Consider the following 20,818-nt stretch of genomic DNA (forward strand, 5'->3'; position numbering starts at 1 on the left):
GCAGTGGCATGATCTCGGCTCACTGCAATCTCCACCTCCCAGGTTCTCGCTGTTCTCCTGCTTCAACCTCCCAAGTAGCTGGGACCACAGGCACCCGCCACCACGCCTGGCTAATTTTTTGTATTTTTAGTAGAGACAGGGTTTCACCGTGTTAGTCAGGATGGTCTCGATCTCCTGACCTCATGCCGCCCGCCTCGGCCTCCCAAAGTGCTGGGATTACAGGTGTGAGCCACCTCGGCCTCCCAAAGTGCTGGGATAACAATTTTGATTGTTAAAGTGCTGATTGGTACAGGAGCTTCGGCAGTGTTGAGCATTAACATAAACCACGGCTGGGATACATATGCGTATAGATAACATTTTAACTCAAGAATATCAGAAGACTTAACAACAGTATATGTACTAGTAGAGTTTATAACTTAAAACATTCTTAAATACTAACTGGAGAACAGATAAATAATTTATGTTAGGTTCGTATCTATTAATAGATACTGTGCAGCAGGGTAAAACAATGAACAAGAGTTATCAGAAGAAAACATAAACAACTCTTAGTAACATAATTTTAAGTTTAAACCAGATGTTTCCAAAGACAGAGTATCATACTTGTTCTCTCCTTGTCTCTCTGTCTCTGCAGATTCTTATTTCCACTGTGTTTCTCCAGGAGGTAAATAGAAGAAGGTGGAATAAAATGAACTACTGAAAAGCTCGGGAATGGTGAAGACATGAGGTGAAAATGAGAGTAAAAGACATTTCTGTGGAAATGAAGAAGTAAAAAAGATAAAACAGGAGCTTTTGTTCAGAGACAGTAATTTCAGAGTTTGATAACCGAAGGTGAGAGCATATTCTTTATGGCACCGAAAGCAAAGATTTGGCTAGATATGGGGGTTACTAAAATGGGTTTGGTGCGAAGGAGTCTCAGGATAGTTATTGGGTCACTATTGTGGATTACAATGTTGGTGGTGGTGGTGGTGATGGTGGTAGTTTGCTTTAAAATACTGTTATTGGGCCAACCACAGTGGTTCATGCCTGTAATCCCAGCGCTTTGGGACGCTGAGACAGGAGGATCACTTGAGGCCAGTTCAAGACCATCCTTACCAACATCTCATCTCATCTCTAAAAAATAACAATAATAATAAAATAACTGTTATTTTCTATGAATCTTATTTCATAGTCTAAGAGCTTCTCTGAAAATTTATAAATATATGCTATGACTGTATCTATTCAGTGGCCTAAGTAGTGGGAACTGGACTGTAGTATATTTCACCAACTGAGCACTCCAGTCTTCAGTGACAAATTACCAAAAAATCATATAGGTTATCTGCACACCTTTACACCAATATGCAATATTGTGTTGAACAGTAGAAAATGTAGCATGTAGAGTGGCGTATTCATCCTAAAACCACTCCTGAACATAGCCTCAACAGCCGGAACCTGCGCTTCCTTTTCAATCTCTTGTAGACCTCTATCTAAGTACAGATATGATCTCTATATAAGTAGACCATATTTGACCCACTGAGTGAGCTTCCTTATTGTGCAGTATGGCGACTTCCAAATAATATATGGATCTGTGTTACTTAAAGCAATGGTGGGAAGACTAAACTAAGAACCCTCTTTGCCTAGATGTGGTTGGTTAATGTTCTAGAAGTGAAGTGCAAGTACCAACTTCAGTACAAGATTCTAGCCAGTGTTTTAGGAGGATATGGCACTGACTTCAGCTTGATTCCATTTTCAGCAATGGCCCACGCTGCCAGCAGACGCTTTGCCCAGATATTCTTCTTATTTACAATGTAAATGTCATTATATTTCTTCTGTAAGTCAAGATTAGTGTAACTTAATCACGTTCCTAGAGCAAGGAAGTTAAGAATATCTTCATTTTTCCATCCATAGGGCATTAAGGGCTGCAGACAATTTTCTATCGATCACTCTCCGGGTAGCATGGAAAAATGTTAATGTTTTAAAATGTCAGTCTTATTTCTCTATCTTCTGTACAAGCCTTCCCTTCTTACCCAATAATTAAAGTTTAGAGCGGGTCAGTGCTTTCTTCTAGACCCTCATTTCTTCTTACAAGGTATTCTTTACTGAGACAATCTTGTTTACATTCTCTACATCAATTAATATCTCTAAGCTGCTGACTTTGATATACATGTATTTTTACCAGACTCTAATCATGCATTATGATCAATTTCCTACAAAATATTTTTGTTTAGATTTTCAGAGATGTCTCTAAAAGCTAAATGCATCCTCTTCCATTCAAATCAAAAATATTATTAAATTTTATTCTATTTCCTATTTCACTTGATAATATCAAGTGAGAAAGCCATAAATCTGGTAGAGATTTGCATAGTGTAGTTAGCATCACTAGTTTTCAAGGAATCCGTTTTTCTCACTTCCAGGCTAGAACTCCCTACAGTGCTTGTGAACCCCTTAAAGTAGGTGAGGACCATGTGACTAGGCCCTGCCAAATAGCCCTGAGGGTGACCAAGGAGGAGACTTACTGATGAGATGTGGGAATTGAAAGATTGAAGCAGCCTGGATTTTGAATTATCACCAATGACAATAGCTATAGAGAGACATTCAAAACCCACAGCAGAATTTTCATGAATGAGAAATAAGTTTTCGTTTTGATAAGCCATTGCAACGTCATTGTAGTTTGTTACTATGACCAAATATATTGGTTAAGAATATCAGAGTCATTCTGGCTGGTTTTGAAAACTGTAATACTTTAAGAAATTAATTTAAATTATCCTGTCGGTAGTTTCCTTATTTATATAATGGTGATAATCTCAGTTCTTGCCTCATAGGGTTGAACAGAAAGTGGGAGGGAGTAATTTATGCAAAGAACTCATTATAAGTTACAGAACAAAAATTGTTAGCCATCTTTGTATTTATTATTTAACTCACCATGAAATGTGAATTTTGTCAACTAATTAGTTTTTAAAAATGTTTCTATTTATCCTCACTACTACCAATTGAATCTAATCTAAACTAATGTCTTACCTAAAGTTACTGATATGGTTTGCTAAAATATCTTCCATTATCCACTCTGGTACCTTTTAAACCATTCTCCAATTTCCTGCCTGTGTGGTCTTTACAAAACGCAGATATTATCCAACAATCTCCCTTCTGCTTAAGAGATTTAAACAGTTTCCCATTGTTTTCTGGATAAGGATTAGATCACTAAGGTCATCTGTATAACCTTGCTAAGATCTGGTCCCTAGCTATATTTTAAAAGCATCTCCTATTACATGGAGTCATGCTATTGTGTTCTATCGACACTGTCTTTCAGCTCCTCAAGAACACGCCATGCTTCCTCCTGTCACAGAACTTTTATGTAAACATTGTTAGAATCTGGGAAACTCTTTTGTTGAGAAATTGCTTCTCATCACTTATAGCTCAATGCAAACAATCACTTTTTCAGAGAAGTCTACTCCATTTCTGTAGCCAAAATAAGGTTCCTTTATTATAAACTCTCGTACAGCAGTACACCTTTACTTCCATTACCTGTGGAAAAAGACTCAAATGCACTTTCCTGTAAACTTTTAGGAAAGGGCTAAATATTTGACCCTTGACTCTGTTTGTTCCAAAGTCAATTGTTACAGCACAATTTATTTGTACCTTTCAAGAACATCAAGAAACTTTTTTAAAAAGCACTTTTGAAATATTTTATTGTGCCTATGTAAGCACAAAGGAAAACATTAAATACAAACAGGTCAGGAAAGAGTTTAGGTAAAGTTATGCTGTCATATTTGCATATAATGGGAAATTACCAAACTGAGTAATGGGAGGTCAATAATGTACTAATAGCACAGTTTATGTCTCCATATCTGGAAGAATTCTACCCTTTGCCAAGGTTTAAAGCCAATAGAAGTTAGATACTCCAGAGAGAAAAACAAAAATCTATAATGTATTGCAATATACAGCTAGATACTTCTCTGTGTGTCCTTTATAAAGACGAACAAGATTTTCACATTTTCAGCTATTAAACGGTATTGCTTGAGTTCTACTTTTTTGTTTTTTGTTTTTAAGACAGTCTTACTCTGTCCCCCATGCTAGAGTGCAGTGGCGCGATCTCGGCTCACTGCAATCTCCGCCTCCCATGTTCGAGCCATTCTCCTGTCTCAGCCTTCCCAGTAGCTGAGATTACAGGCACGTGCCAGCACGCTGGGCTAATTTTTGTATTTTTAGTGGAGACAGAGTTTTGCCCTGTTGGTCAGGCTTGTCTCAAACTCCTGACCTTAAGTGATCTGCCCGCCTTGGCCTCCCAAAGTGCTGGGATTACAGGCGTGAGCCCCAGCACCCAGTGGAGAACTTCTTATGACAGCACATTTCAGTTTAGATTTATGTATTTAGCAGTTTATTTAATAAAGCTCAGCCTCCTCTTCTAGAGTGTGAATTGTGAGTGCCAGTGCCATGTCTATTTTTAATCATGATTTTATACCCAGTATCTAACACAAAATCTGGTTTATAATGTATGTCTGCTGATTTTATTTAACACAAATGAAGGCATACGTAATTGATGGTGGCAGGGCACAGGCCAATGATAATCATGGTTTTTAAAGAAAAAAAATCTTGAAAATCAGAATAATAGTTAATATAAGGTACATATTTATTGATAACTAAATGAAAGATTCTGCAGAGCAAAGAGATTGCCAACTTCTTTCTCTTTATCATGTTTTAAGACAAATGGCATCATAAGGGAAACTCTAGGCTTCCCTTAGGGAAGAGGTATAGGAAATATAAAGGAAAAAAACAAGATATGAGTAAATCTGAGAAGAAGAGAATGGTTGACATAGACAGCACAGTAAATGAACAAAGTAGGGAGGGGTGTCAACAGAATAAGATAGAGTTTGACTAGTGGAGTGAGAGACCAGAAAATACCAAGAAGGACAGAGGCTGCAATTTGTTTTCTCATGTCTGTTTACACTGCTTCTTTAATAATATAACCCCTGACTTTTAGCTGGCACAATACTGTCTAAATTAAAGTCCACATTACACAACCTACCTTCCAGCTAGGTGTGGGTGTATGACTGATTTCTGACTAGAAGAATGTGAACCTTGTGGAGATTGTCTTCACAAGGAAAGGGCAATACTCAGGTTTTCTTTCTTTACTTCCTCTTGTGGAAATGTGGATACAATGTTTGGAGCCACAGCAACTATCTGAAGTCAATTAATGGCCTTAGAGGCTGAGACAAAAGATAAATGTTAAAAAATTCCTTAAAACATTATAGAAGAACATAAGTGTATTGTGTTTTTCAGTAAGAGCCCTTAAAAAAGGCTCTTATTCCAGCTAACAGTGAAGTATTGAATACATGGATCTAATGTTGCTCCCTACTCAACTATGACAGTTACAGTAGAAAGTGCATAAAACCTCAAGAACAAGAAGAATAAGGAGAAAATTTCAATCAAATTTTAGAAGTAGAAAACACATGAACAAATTATAGTTAAATAAGCATACTTGAAAGAGTTGAATCCCAAATGGGCAGTGGAAAAAGCTGAGAACTAAGAACTAACCAGTTACACCACAAGAATCCTCAAAAGGCAGAGGAACCAGCTGTACAAAGTACATTAATAACTAGTAGTATAAGAGGGGACATTAAAATAAGGCAGATGTATTAAGTGTAGTTTCAAAGCCTTTAACATGGATTTTGATCAAGATGAGTAAAATTTAGGAGAGATTTTTCAATATGTTAATGATATCAGATTAGACATGAAATTTTGCAAGTTAACCTTAATGTTAACTGTATTGCTCATTAAGAATGTTATACTTCTTGCAAGTATAATATTATAGATATTTTTAATTGAAATGTAAGAAAACAATAATCATCCTTTGTAAAGAAGCAGACATATATTTGTTTAATGTCTCTTTTAAATTAACCTCATAATAAATGTGAAAGCAAGATATAGTGTAATGTAATGCATTAAAAAGGAGTCTTAAAATCTTACAGTTCAGCATGGTTCACTAAGAAAGTATTCCTTATCTACATTGTAACACATGTTTCTTTAGCTTTAGAAAATAGAAATTGGAGTATGTTGAATCAGACCTCAGCCCTTAGGGTATAACTTACACTGGCTTCCAAATTTGCCATCATTTGACAGATACTAAAATAGAAATATTCCCAGTCTCAAAAATGTTCTTGAACTTCGTTTTGTGATTTAAAAATAAAATTCAAATATTCATTTTATTCCAAAAGTATTTCCTTTATATAGAGAATTAGAAACTTATTTTGTGAGAAGAAAATATTGTCAATACTTATTATATCACATTCTTTTCAATTACAAAAACAAGATCTGCTCTGTCTTCACTCTATTTGAATCAGAGTAGTTCTAGATTTTTTTTGCTTCCTACATCGGATGTTTGCATAATATTTTGTTTAAAGAGAGGGCTGTTATTCCAGTTAACAGTGAAGTATTGGCTATATTAATCTAATGTTGCTCCCTACTCAACTATGACAATTAGAGTAGAAAGATTTTTTTAAATACACGAAACCTCAAGAACAACGAGAATAAGAAAGGAGAAAATTTCAACAACATTTCAGAAGCACAAAAACACACCAACAAATTTTGGTTACCTAAGTAGACTTGAAAGAGTTGTATCTGTATGTTCAGCTCCCCTGTTCTTTGTTCTTCATTTTAAAGTTTAACTTTCTTGTTCTCTTTGTCTCCTTGCCCCTAGTTTCAGTAAACAACCCCCTCCTAGCCTCTATCGTCTGCTCTGTCCTGTGTCACCGCTGGTCACCTGCTCTGACCTGAGTCATCCTGAGTCACCTGTTCTGTAACCGTCCTTCCTGCCAAACTACTCACTCCACCACTCTGGCTCCTACCCCTGTTCTCTTTAAAATAGCCAGTCGGAATTAGCTTTGACTGTGCGTTCCAATCCTAGCCAACAGGGGAACAACACAACAGTAGGGGCTACTTGTGTCGGGAATAAGAACCCTTTCCCCTCCCTTGCTTAGGTGTGCTTTTGCCATTGCTCCATCCACGAGGTACACCCTTCTATAGAAGTGAAATTGCCTTGCTGAGACAAAGAAAGAAAGAAGGAAAGAAAGAAAAGGAAGGAAGGAAGGAAGGAAGGAAAGAAGGAAGGAAGGAAGGAAGGAAGGAAGGAAGGAAGGAAGGAAGGAAGGAAGGAAGGAAGGAAGGAAGGAAGTCAATCCCAAATGGAAAGTGGAAAAAGCTGAGACCCAAGCAGTTACACCAGAGATTTCTCAAAAGGCAGAGGAACCAGCTGTACAAAGTACATTAATAACTAGTAGTATAAGAGGGGACATAAAATAAGGCAGATCTATTAAGTATAGCTTAAAAATAGTGGATCCTGTATTATATGCTTCTTCACTCCTAGGAACTTGCCCACTGCCAATCCAGCAAATCTCTAGAGGAGAGCACCAGATTCAATTGAAAGACTGAGTCTTATATTTACAGTAGCTTCATTAAATGACCACAGTCATTCTGAATGCAGAACGCAGAGACCCTAAACTCTCTTAATTGATGTTTAGTAGAACACTGGCAGCCGGAGCCTTTATCTTTAGCCAGGAAAGTAAAAGACATTTCCTGGGGGAATCGAACAGGCCCAAAAGAAAAGATCCAAAGATAGGGACATTTGGAAGGATTCCTCAGCAAATAGGCTACCTGGATTAATCTATGGTAACGCTCAAGTTAGATAAGTATTCTTCCCCATCCTGCTGTAGAGGGATATAGAGTTTCTAAATCAGATTTTAGTTTTTTCTTTCTTTATCATAAGCAGGTTGCTAAAATTAACAAACATCTGAAGAAAACTCCTAATATGAAAGACAGAAATCTAACTAAGCAAAAAGAATAATGTGACTGAAAGGAAACATCTTTTCAGGAAGAAGGGAATGTCAAAAGATTACTAGTAATGTCTTCAAAGATGTAACATATATCACAGCCATAAAACAAGAACTCATAGAATTTTAAACAGTTGGGCAGAAATGAAAAACTCAGCACAATATTTGCAAGATAACAATGAAAAATGAGAAAGAAGAGAGCAAAAATAAATTTAGACTCAAACATTCAGGAATTCCAATGTTAAAAGAAATCGAGCTGTTTAGAGTGAACAGAGAAAGCAAGAAGGAAAATCATCAAAGAAATAGTGCAGAAAGTTTTCCTAGAACTGAAATTTTTAAAATCAGCATGAACTCATAACAATGGATGAAAGTAGATACATGGCTATGATCTGGATAGTTCAGGATGCTAATTATAAAGAGAAGATCGTACAAAATTAAGAAAGAGTTAATATTTTAAAAATTACATACAAAGAATCATGGATCTAAGTTCAGGTTTTTTGCAGTAGACTGATAATAAAAAACCAACAATAGAATGCCTTCACATTTATCCAGGAAAAATATTTTTTCAACTTAGAATTCTATACTTAGCAAAACTAATAATTATTTAAGAGAGTATAATGAAAGCATTTTCAGACATTAACTATCTCAAAAAAAATAATAATAAAATGGACCTCAGGCACCCTTCCTTTAGAAGACACCAAAAATAGAGAGTAAATGAAGGAAAGGGAGAACACATGTTAGAGACATCACGAGATTCACCATGAAGAGAGAAAAAGGGGAATCACCAGAAGGTGAGAGCTGGGATGAATCTTGCATTAATAATTGTGCTGCAGACACAGAGGCCTGCCCGTCAGTCCATAATGAAATAGTGTGACTCAAATTAAAGATACACTGAGGACTGTCATAACCAAAGTCCTCACTGCCATTGTACTATCTTTTAAATCCAAAGACAAATTTTGCCAGCTTAGCCTGGCCCATATTATTATTCACACTTTGCTTGGTCACAAACTGGTGAAGTTCTTCTTGTACCTTTAATACCCTGTTCTCGAAAATGACTGGGTACTCTTTTCTCTCTATGGAAGTATTCTGCTTAAATTTATACCTGAAAGTTAGAAATAAGTCAAAGAAAGCCTATAATCTGAATACACGGAACAGCCACAGCCCACTTCTTCTGAACAAGTACTTTAGGACCACATTACAGTCAGGTGCCATGATTCTGTTGCACACATGTGTTGTATACATTCTTCTATATGTTATATTTTATAATAAACAGGGATTTAAAAGTACTGTGGTGCTAAAAATTCTTTGAAATCATTAGTGCTTTATACATACACTCATTCTATAATAGCAATAAAGACATCGTATTTTAAAAATATAACTTAGTTGCAAAATATTTAAAACATTGCAATCAATAAAATATTATTATCCCTTTTACATATTTCTAAAATAGTGTATGTCCTCTAAGTGTTCCTTAGTGGTTAGGGTTATTCAGCTGTAAATATTTGAATATATCTCTTTGGTGTTCTCAGAGTGGTTCACATTATTTAGGTGTGTTAAATGGGCACATAAATCATTAGTATTTTCATCCTGATTAGGGTTAATTGTGGCATATGTGCCTCCATTGATGACCGAGAGCCTCAGGCTACGTTGCTGATTTGAACAAGTGTTCACTTCTTCTCCTTGCAATTTCAGTGTACTTCAGAGAATAATGCTTACTCAAATATACTGCCTTCCCAGAGAAGAGATGCTCTTTCAAAGTTAAATTTTACTTTAAAAGTAATTATAATTTATTGGAATTAATGTTAGTACCTCATATTGCATAAGCCCCACAGTAGAAACATATCTGTTTTGGCAATAATGTAGATACCTTTTAGGACACTGATAAAAAGTAATACTATACATTGTTTATATATTCTATATTACTTGAAAAGTTGAGGGCAGCAGGTTTTTTACACTTTTCAAAGTTCACTAATTTAAATGAATTAAATAAGTGTCACATTTTTGCAGAAATCTAAATAACTATTTCCCGATTAATTAAACATAATTAAAGTTGTCATTTCCTGCCTATCATTTAAGATTGGATAGTACAATAAGAAACAGATTTTTAAAAGTGCTTTAAAGTCAAATTAGAATCTAATTTATAAAAATCTCAATATTGTTTAAAATCTGAACATTTATATGAGGTATGTTATTTGAGGATATTTGCCACCAAACAAACCAATGCTGAGATTTTTAGCAGTGCTTTGTGCAATCTCTAAAATTATGTTTTCAGATAATTATCATTGACATATGAATTTTAACTTAAAATGACCATGAGACTAGAAATTTAGAAAACATTTGGATATTTAATCTAATTTAGATATCAAGCACTTTGATTATTCAACTTTTGTGAGTTAAAAAAAATCTTCACTGAGCTTCTTTTTCATTTTTTTCTCTCAGTGGTTCTGATTATAATTGTTTTGCTTAGCAAAGTATATGTTACAATTTATCATTTTAAAAAGTTCCTATTGGTATGTGAACATCTATGCCACATCATAACTAAGAGTAATATTAGGCCTATCTCTTTCTCTGTTTTTTTGGTGAATTACATTGAATTATCAACGTGTAAGGAATTATTAAATAGGATATGAGTTCAACCTTAAATTTCAGTGATCACTGTATAGTCTTATACAACCTAATGTACAAAGTCAATATTCACTCATAGAAAAGGTAGTATCATGTCTGTCACCTCTAGAACTACTATTTGTCTTATTTTAACTGCTCTGAACTTAAGATTACTTTTTATATCCCAGTTCAGCATTTTCCAGATCTGAGTAGGTCCTCCCACAAGTGTTTTTCTTCTTGTCTTCAGGCAGTTGCGAAGTGGCCATCCTTGAGGACCTAGAAATGTTTAGGATGTGTGCTTCTCTTAATGTAAAGGGTGTATGGTGCATTCATTACACATACAAGAGAAAAATGATAGACAATGCTGAAAGTAAAATGAACATAATTTTAATGATTTTTTTTAATTTTGTGCATTGGATTCAAACAGCAAACTGTGTGCACTCAACTGTTATCACAATGTTGTCAAGAGGTCTGTGTCTTTTACCATTTTACACACAATTGTTCATTACAGTATGTTGTCAGCCTCGTGGAAACCAGGGGTGTGGCATGGTAAGCAGTGGTGGTAGTGCACCTAGGTTTTATATTATCTAACTTGAAAATATTTCTCTTCTATGATTCCTTTTCTCTTGATAAAAATAGTTTTCACCAAACGTTGGTGGTGCACACGCACTACCATTCATGCTTGACATCACACCCCTGACAGGAACACATGTTCTTGTTTTGTTGATAAAAAGTATTACAAAAATTTCCATACAAAAACTATTTTCATAGAAATCTTGCATTTCCACAAATAAACCTGAACATTTTTTGAAAAAAAACTGTTCAAGAATTTTGTTCATTTAACATTGTGACTGTATTGATAAATGCAGTCCATGTCCAAGTTCTCTCACAGATTTTTCTATAGATGACCAGTCCCCTTTCTCGTACCACTGAGATCTGCCCATGCTCCATCAAGTTCATTTACAGCAGGAACAGGGTTTGGATTGCTATGTCTGAATGTTAGAATGAAAGCTTTAGTCTTCCACACAGCCAATACTCAGCCCTTTTTACAACTTAAAGATTGCAAAACATTATCCTTTTAATTCAGAATCACTGAACCAACTGTTTTTATTATTACTATTATTATTATTATTTGGGATACGGAGGTTAGAGAAAAGGTGTTGGGGGAATAGAAAGGGATATGGTAGAGTTGCATGTTAAATCTTCTGCCTTAGGGAACTTAAGAAAAGCATTATTGCCTTAAAAATTGGCATTTCTATCTCAATCAGAGACACAGACTGTCAAAAAAAAAAAAAAAACAAAAAGGAAAAGAAAAAAAGGAAAATAAGTGATAAACATCTGCTTTATATTCCAACTGCCATGGGATTCAAATTTGTTTTGCATTACATTTTTTCACATCCTATAAACATATACTGTGTATTCAGACAATAATTATACTGAGTAGTTGGGGGCTAGTAGCATCATCACCTCTATGATCTGGGTGTTCAGAAGACTGTACTGTTCTGTAACACTACAGTTTTTGCTGATTCCAAATATTTGTATTCTTAGTGACACTTTGATTGGTTGCCCTGTTGGGCGTCGATATTCCATCTCCTGGCAACAGTTGAGCTTCAAAAGGAACCTGTAATTTCTCACTGGACTGCATTTGAAACCAGCCACAAAATGCTCATGTAACATTCACTCAGAAGAAGGGAGGAACCCATGATTAACAGTGTAACCCCGTGTAACTTGGTTGATCCATGATGCTTGTAAATCAAGTCTGATCATTGCAATTGCTTAGATCACAGAGTCTCTAGTTCATAGACACAGCGGCATGAGGTAACTCATTTTATTTTGCACAGGTTGCATATTTCCACAGGAAACATTCTCGCTAAATTGTTTGGAAAAAGACGACAGTTTGTGCTTGGGTGTTTGGCCTCCCAGCTTTATGCCATGGTTTCTTTACCTGGCAACCTTCTGTCGTTAAATGTGTGCATGTTGATAACTTCTTCTGTTTTCACAATAACTGGGGCCTGTGGCTTATGTTTTAACCGACGCTGGCACTTCAGGGACATCCTCAATTCTTCTACCATGGCACTACAGAAGGACCTCTACAGAAGAACACAGAAAAATTAAATATTACAAAAATACATAAACTGTAACTGTCCAAGATCAATATTAAAATCATTCTCAACAGACTTGTCACATAACATCCTTGAAGGTATGAAAATTTTCATTGTTAAAGTTATAACAAATTGTCACACTAAACACTCAACCCATGATAATTAAATATTCTATAAAAGTAGACTAAAGAAAATCTCTACCCGATACTGAAATGAACAACAAGCTAGTAATGTATATATTACACATATATTAAATAAAATGTTCTTATGACATTACATAAAATTGATTAGCATGAGATAGAAGTCTACTTTAAAATTCAAATACAATGACAATTGTATACAAGAAACCCATTCTTGATATAAAAAAATAGAAAAATCGTACTACTTTTCAGATCACAACATGAGATATGCAAATGTTGTTTGAACATTGATTCTTCATTGTACATCTCAAAACAAAAATAGCACTCACACAGACATAAAATATGGAAAACAATTTCTGGCATTTCATTATGTCTTTTTTGTGATTATGCCTATAGAAACATTGACGGTGATTACAAACAAATATGACTTAATCATGAAATGACAAATTATAGCATGTTAGACACCTACAAATAAATATTAACATTTTGTCATCATTAGCTTGATAACTGAGAGTTGATAATTTATCAAATGAGAAAAAATATGACCCTATGTTGTTTTTGTCTTAGTTCCCATCTCATTGGAAATAGATTTGCTAGAACCTCGGTTTATCTGGGGCTTATTGTTACAGATCCTCACAATTTATATTGTAGAGTCACACATATGAAACAAAATTTTGTTAGTCTCTCTCCCCACCTGATTGAGATACATGTGAAGACTTATTTGTGCATTAGCTGCTTTATTGATTATCCACTTAGACTGTTTCTAAGAAACATAATGAAAATATTTAAGACCATATGTGTGTCATTTTCCGGTATATATTTACAGTTAGGCAGGAAGAAAAATTTCAAGAGCTCTATTCCACAGCACGGCCACTATAGTTAATAATAATATATTATTGAAAAGTGCTTAAAGAGTGAATAAGTGTTCTCACTACAAAAATAATAAATATGTGAGGTAATGAATTTGCCAATTAGACATATCTAACCATTTCACAATGTATATATGCATCAAAACATGTTGTATATGATACATGCAATTTTATATGTTAACTTACATTTAAAAAAAGTTTGCATAATAGTTTGTGCCAGCCAAAACACACTTTGAATTAATTAGTTATCTGTGTGTCAGAGAAAACTGATTCAGAGAGAGGGTGGATAACTTTCTACATTTCACACCTGAGATTCCAGCAACATATCCAGATATATCCAGTTTTATGATTTTGACACTGATCTATTACTTTCTCTGTCAATCTCTGGCTATATCCTAATTTTTCTTTGATAGTCTCCTTAAAGAGTTTCCTTAATGGTCTTCCTAATTCTACATCTATGCTTCTCTTCTGTAAAGGCTCACAATTCCAGAACAATCCATTTTTAAAATCTCAATTATTAATAGCATTTTCTCCTTTAGTATACAAGTCAAACTAAAATCTATTTTTTTTTCCATCATAACTTCTCTGATCTAGCCTTCTTCCCCTTCCCCACTGCTTCCATCTCTCTCTCTCTCTTTCTCCTCACACTCCTTTTACTGGTGGGACTTCCATTAATATTTTCCCTTTGTTTCTCCTTGCTCTGGTACCCTGCTGAGTTCTTTCATCTTTCACATCATCCCAATTTTATCCCCTACCTCAGGACATGGCTCAAGTTTTAACTTAATTAGGGAGCCCTTTCCACTTGACCAGGCACATTATTTTGTTTTCACAACTTGATTTTGTTTTATCCTCTCAGTATTTTCCACTCATTATCCTGTTTTTCTGTCTGACCTGTCGGTGCTCTATGTATCTCTCTCCCTGAACTGTGTAGAGCAGAGATCAAGTTCTCATGGCACTGCTTGTACACACATAAGCTCTTTAAATGTTGATTGAATTAACAACAATAGCTACACAGGACTCTAATATTTTAATTCTTATTGAACAATGTTTCTAATTCAATTGCTTAAAAACATTTCAGGTTTAGAAGGCTAGTGAAAATATATTGCATACAATTAATTTTGCCCAATAAAATTAGGCAAAACTTTAGCATTTGTTTAATAACATCAAATTAATAAAAATATTAATATATTAGCACTTGTAATGGGTGATGATTAAATATGACTTGTGAATTCCCCATTGACTAGAGTCACTGCCATGCATTATGTATTATGTGTTAAATTATGCAGTTCTGCAATTCATGAATTATATTTCTATTAAAGGATTTATGTGGCACCTGACAGCCAGTATACGGAAACAGTGTTTCTCATTGCTTAATACCTACTATTAGGTGTACTTATTAAGAACATGATGATAATGATGATGAAGATGGTGATGATGACAACACTGTAGAAATGGAAACTGACTCCAAAATAGGGAGGAATATATAGTCTTGAGGTAACTTAGTCTTGGCTCTCTGTTGAAACATTTAACAGAAGAATTAATTAGATGACATAACACGGTCAAAACTTGATCCCCTTGACATTTAAAACTGTTATAGGACGTGAATAACATTGAATTGTTTGAAATAAGCCTTCATTTAAAACCAATAAATTTCCCAAATATTCAAAAAATTATGACACCTTCTTCTTGGCAAACTCAATTTTCAGGTATTTTGGTTACATTACTTTCAAAACAGAATAGAGAATAAATGTTAATTAATAATTTGCCTATAGTAAGGGAGTAGACTAAGCAACTAACTTTCTTAGGAAAAAATCTTACACATGTACATACAAGCTCAACTATGAAATGACTCAATATTATTTCTAGAAAGTTAAGAGGTAAACTCTGTATTTAGTATCCCATACTTCCTTCAGACTACAAATAAGAACATTTAAAACTATTTTAAGCAATTTTGTATGATATTAAGTTTATATTGCTGACTAATATAAAATATATATTGGAAAAAAAAGCCCATCCCAATCAATTTACCAGAATAGTATTATCTTTTATAATTTGAAATTGTTTTAAATAAATTATATTTACAAATTTTACAACTATCTCAAAATTGTAAACATGTAAATCATCATTGTCATCATAGACTTTATTTATCTTACAAAGTCATTAGAAAGTAAAAATTTAATCAAGCAATCTTTCATAAGTCAATCTATGGTCTCGATTACATAATGATAAAATACAAATTTTATTAATTTTCTCTTTGAATAAGGTGAATTTTGCCAGCTCTTTTGTTATTTATCAATGTAAGTTTACCTGAAAAATAGGTCTATTTAGGTTATTCAAAAAGTTACTGTGAGACAATAGGTTATTTTCTCATTTATAGAATAATTCTAACCCATTATAAAACTTGATAATCTTTAGATTTGAGCAAGATTTTACAATTAACATGGCAAGTTAAACAAATTTAATGATATCATAAGGAACTGTTCATTTATGGTTCTAGAGCAAATATACATTCTTTTCTTTATTTTTAGAGGTTTACAAGGCAAATTCCGTATCTTGATTTATATAAGTCTCTAAAGCTGAAACTACACAGCATTTTGTGAAATATAATTGTTTCCCTGGGCTGTGCATTGCCCAAAACTTATCATGTCTAGCTTTTAAATAAAATTCTAGTGTATTATCATTAAATAGAGACAAATTGCCTTTTATACTTTATATAATGATTGAAATTTATTTTAAATCTTTTTATAGGACTATGAAATAAGTCTCAAAACCCAAGTACTAGGCAGTCATTTCCCTGGTTATACTAAAAAAAAGAAGAAAGAAGAAAAGAAAAGCAGAAAGAAAGAAGAAAAAGAAAGAGAGAGAAAAGAGAGAGAGAGAAAGAAGAAAGAAGGAAAGAGCGAGAGAGAGAGAAAAAAAGAAAGAGAGAGAGAAAGAAAGAAGGAAAGAAAGAAAGAAAAAGAAAAAGAAAGAAAGAAAAAGAAAGAAAGAGAAAGGAAGGAAGGAAGGAAGGAAGGAAGGAAGGAAGGAAGGAAGGAAGGAAGGAAGGAAGGAAGGAAGGAAGGAAGGAAGGAAGGAAGGGAGGGAGAGAGAAAGCAAGAAAGCAAGAAAAGAAGAGGAGGAGGAGGAGGAAAGCTGGAGGGAAGAAGAAAGAGAAAAACAACTATCTTGCTTTTTAAAATCACTCCTTAGGGGTGGAAAACCACACACTGTGTCATTAAATAAGGTAAGTTCCTCAGGGTGAAAACAACAACAAAAATGTTTCTCCACGTTAATATAACAGACTACAAAAAGAAAAAAGAAAGGCACAAGGATACTAACCATTATTAAAAACCTCTTTTAGTAAGTTTCAAAAGATTACTAAACAGTGTCTGGATGGTATGGTGGCACTAACCAAATAGAAGATTCCTGAAAATGAAAATTTAAATCTTTGAGCTGTTAGCATGTATAATTGCATTTAAATTAGTAAAACTCTTAATAAAATTCATTATATTTAATGAGTCAATTTATATTTACACATCTCTAATTCTTGAAACAATGTAGATCTGTAAATCTTGATAGTATGAACTTGGCCATATTTACATTGCTTTTTTTATAGAGCTTTTTTATTTAAAGAGCTCTATTTTGTATTTTGAATGTAATAAGAAAATACATAAATAGTCCACAGGTAAATGTTTTCAAGAATATCATTGTTGATGTTACAGAAAATTTATTCTAAATAGCTTGACTTCCTAATTAAAAGATATATTTTTATAATAAGATGATGTGACAGCATTTGGAGAAGCATAGATTTTTTTTATATTTGAAGTGTAGCTGAAATCATGCTCCACATTGATCATTGACATATGTAGCTTCATTGTAAAGTTAAAACCATTATGTTTAGCAATATATTTATTTTTGAAAAACACAATATCTGAAGAAAAATAATCAGCATGATTTAACTTTCATACTCATCGCTCTTTTTGAATATATGTATTCATTGATCAAGAAATATCACAAAATATGTTACTTTCAAGCTTGCATTTAGTATTTATTTTTAAGGAGGAAATCCTATTTTGTATATCTTGCTAGCTTAATTTTGATAGTATAAAATAACTAAATGATATCTTAGTATTCATTCAGAATGATTCCTAGCCATTTCTACATACAATTTCTACCTATCCTCTTTGGAGCCCTATCAAAATTTGAGCTACTCCTATCAATGGTATCTATGAGATACCATTGTACTTCAATGGTCTAATATATTCTTGTACATATCAACCAAATTTTATTTTGTGTTTGTCATTTAAATTATTTGTTAACTAATTACGGATATACAATATATATTCTTAGACACTCTCTAATTAATTTCTGATTCTGTAGGCCATTTGCCCAAGAATGGCAGGTCATATGTAGTGGAAGCAAATCAGAACAGTCACTGTGATTAGTTGCAGAAAATTCCACCACCTTAGATAATAATAACTAAGATGGAATAAAATATTTATAGGATATAAGATGTAGTATTTTACATGATATTGGCGTGTTAAATAACAAAAATAAATGTCATTTAATGTGACCTATTGATTTTATTCTTGTGAATATAACTATTTTGATTGGCAGCCTTTTAAAAACATCAAACAGTTAATGCTATACATCAGAAGTGTGAATCGACCTAAGGCTATATGAATATAACAGTGAAGCAATGAAATATGGAAAATGACTGGTTAAATCATTCATGTTAAAAAATATATACAACCTTGTTCTTGATATTCAATTTTAGAGCAGCTATCTTTTTAAAATGTTTTGTTATTTACATAAGCTATTCAGCAGTCAAAGGAAACTTTACGTGTAGCATCTTTTATGATCCTATTGATTAATCACTGTAGTTTCACAGCTAGCAAAAATTAAAACTTAAAAAATCAAGTTATATATCTAACTAGATTCAGAGCTAAGACAGGAACTCTATTATCTTAACTTCCATCTATGAAAGCTTTCTCCTATTAGCCTGCCTCATTAATGATTTCATTCTCAGCTGAGCTTTTTACCTGGACTTTATTCTTACTAACTGTTAGTTTTTTGAATACTAAATTATAAAGCAGACAGAAAAAAATTATGAGGGCAAAAGAAATACATATCTTTCTTAGTGAATTAAATTAGAAATCATGTTATGCTTTAGCCTGGATTATTTCACAATGATAAACATAATCAAATATTAAAATATTCTCAGAAACCTTTACTCTAACAGAAACAGTTACCTAATATCTTCATATTGTATTTTGCAAATACAATGAGACAGAGAAAAATTGAGGATCATTATACATTTTAAAATTTCCCCTATTTAAGCTAGTTAAAAAAAAAAACATAAATAAGGTCTGACAAGAATCAACACAAATTTAATCAATATAGCTGGAAAATGCATTTTAAGAAAAAGTAATATTAATCATCACATTTTTGCTAGTAGTCATAATGATACTATTTTTTTTAATAGTAGCATCCAAATAACTAATGCTTAATGGCTAGAAAACTTTCTTTTCATAAGGTGCAGCAGTTAAAATGTACCAGCTTTACAAATAATAATAATATTACTTTTAAAAGAGCTTCTTGTTATAAGCCAGTTATGTGCAAAGAAACCCTCTATGTATATTAACTATCTTAATTAATTCTTAAAACACTTTTATTATGGATTCATAACTTATTTGTTTATTCGTTGCTTCATTTATTTATTTAAAAAGAAGAATAGAGAGGCTAAGTAATTTTTATCTAAGGTTAAACAAAGTTATGTTTCCAAGTCTTTTTAATTCCAAAACTCATGCTTACTATCTAGGAAAGTAAATTATTAAGCTGCTTATGACTGAAACCCATAATCTGTTTATCTAATTCAACCTCCTAATCCATATATTTCCTTAGTGAAAACTCAAGGAGAAAGAAGAATAGTTAAATATTCTGCCTCCATTCTGTACAGCTTGATATGGTTGAAACACTTTTAGACTAGGCATCTTTGACCTTGGAAAACAACTTGACCCTTGAGATACTTATTATCCTCATCTGTACTATATAGATAATAATATTTACATGGCTCTTAGGGTAGTTTTGTATTCAAATGTAGTATTACACTTTAAAAACTAAAGTCATTTATAAAAATAAGGTGGTATAATTAATAAGCTATAATTTTAATTAAGAATAATTATTTATGGGGATACAAAGATAATGGGTTATCATAAACAAAAGACCTGAAAACCCTTTAGCTGATTTGGAAGTAGATCAGTAAGCAAAATGAAGATTGGCACCTCATTTCAAAGTACAGTATTTTATATTTGTATGTTGAGACATTTTAAAAATTCATTCGATTAATCATTATATAGGTCATTAATGGAAACTGAAAGACAGTTCTCAAAGAAAGGCAGTGATAAAAAAAACAATAAAAAATGGACATTTGCCCAAAGTTTATTTATACTTTTTAACTTCTAAAGATCAAGTTAAAAAATTAACACATAAGGTCTGACAAGAATCAACACTTTAGTCAATATAGCTGTGAAATTATTTTAAGAAAAAAATATTATATATTTATGCTTTACAACTATAATTTTTTACACTGAAAATTTACTTAGAACTTTTAACTTCTGTAAAGTTAAATGCAGCTAAAATTTCTTACATCAAATGCAATTAATAAAAAAAGTATAGCTATCTTATAGTTTCTAAATAGGCATTACTGGGCAAAACATAAATATTGACATGAAATTTTTACTTATAATTCATAGCACTGTTTGCATTCCTATACCTTACCCAAAAAGTATATTCTTGAAAAAGCATTGCTCCTGTTAGAACTAATTATTTAAAATTTTAACAGCAGCTTATACGTAGGTATCTGTGAACAACCTATTTTCATTCTTCTGTTTCCATGAAACACAGAATTAGTTGACTTTGCTACGTGTTTTCCTTGTAAATAACCTTTCAAATAGGATCCCTAGTCTTGCGGGTTTAAACTAAACCCTCTGATTTTGTTCTCATCATCCCCCAGATTGAAATGTTTTGTTCATTTGTGCTTCTACTACTCTGATTTACAGCCATATTCCAAATGTGTTATTCATCTATACACTGAAGAATATTCTATGTGCCCTCAAAAAATATTTTTGAACTATCAGTGCACCATAAAAATATAATTATTTAGAGATTTTCTTAGGTAAAATTTGCCAGTGTTCTATAATAGAAACAACTATATTGACCAAAGTAGACTATGTCCTAAAAAACAATATCACATAGATTTAAAAATACATTTTAACCATTTTAAAGACAACAACAATGTGTGTTCAAGATGGGACCCTTAG

At 33.0% G+C, this 20,818-nt stretch overlaps 1 protein-coding gene across 5 annotated transcripts in view; it reads right to left on the bottom strand.

The window, feature by feature from the left end:
* Window positions 1–10,768: 10,768 nt before the first annotated feature.
* LOC105478796 (glutamate ionotropic receptor kainate type subunit 2) overlaps window positions 10,769–20,818 on the bottom strand; it is a 705,430-nt gene continuing 695,380 nt past the window's right edge. For 2 of the 5 annotated variants that reach the window (XM_011736429.3, XM_071096678.1), the window contains exon 16: window positions 10,769–12,493. In XM_011736429.3, coding sequence (XP_011734731.1) covers window positions 12,329–12,493 — 165 coding nt within the window. In that variant the 3' untranslated portion in view covers window positions 10,769–12,328. Of the gene's footprint in view, window positions 12,494–14,895; window positions 15,028–16,835; window positions 16,923–20,818 lie in introns of those variants that run through there. The other 3 variants (XM_071096677.1, XM_071096679.1, XM_071096680.1) reach the window with 3 other exon arrangements.

This window comes from Macaca nemestrina, chromosome 5 (genome assembly GCF_043159975.1).
Source record: "Macaca nemestrina isolate mMacNem1 chromosome 5, mMacNem.hap1, whole genome shotgun sequence".
Lineage (NCBI taxonomy): Eukaryota > Metazoa > Chordata > Mammalia > Primates > Cercopithecidae > Macaca > Macaca nemestrina.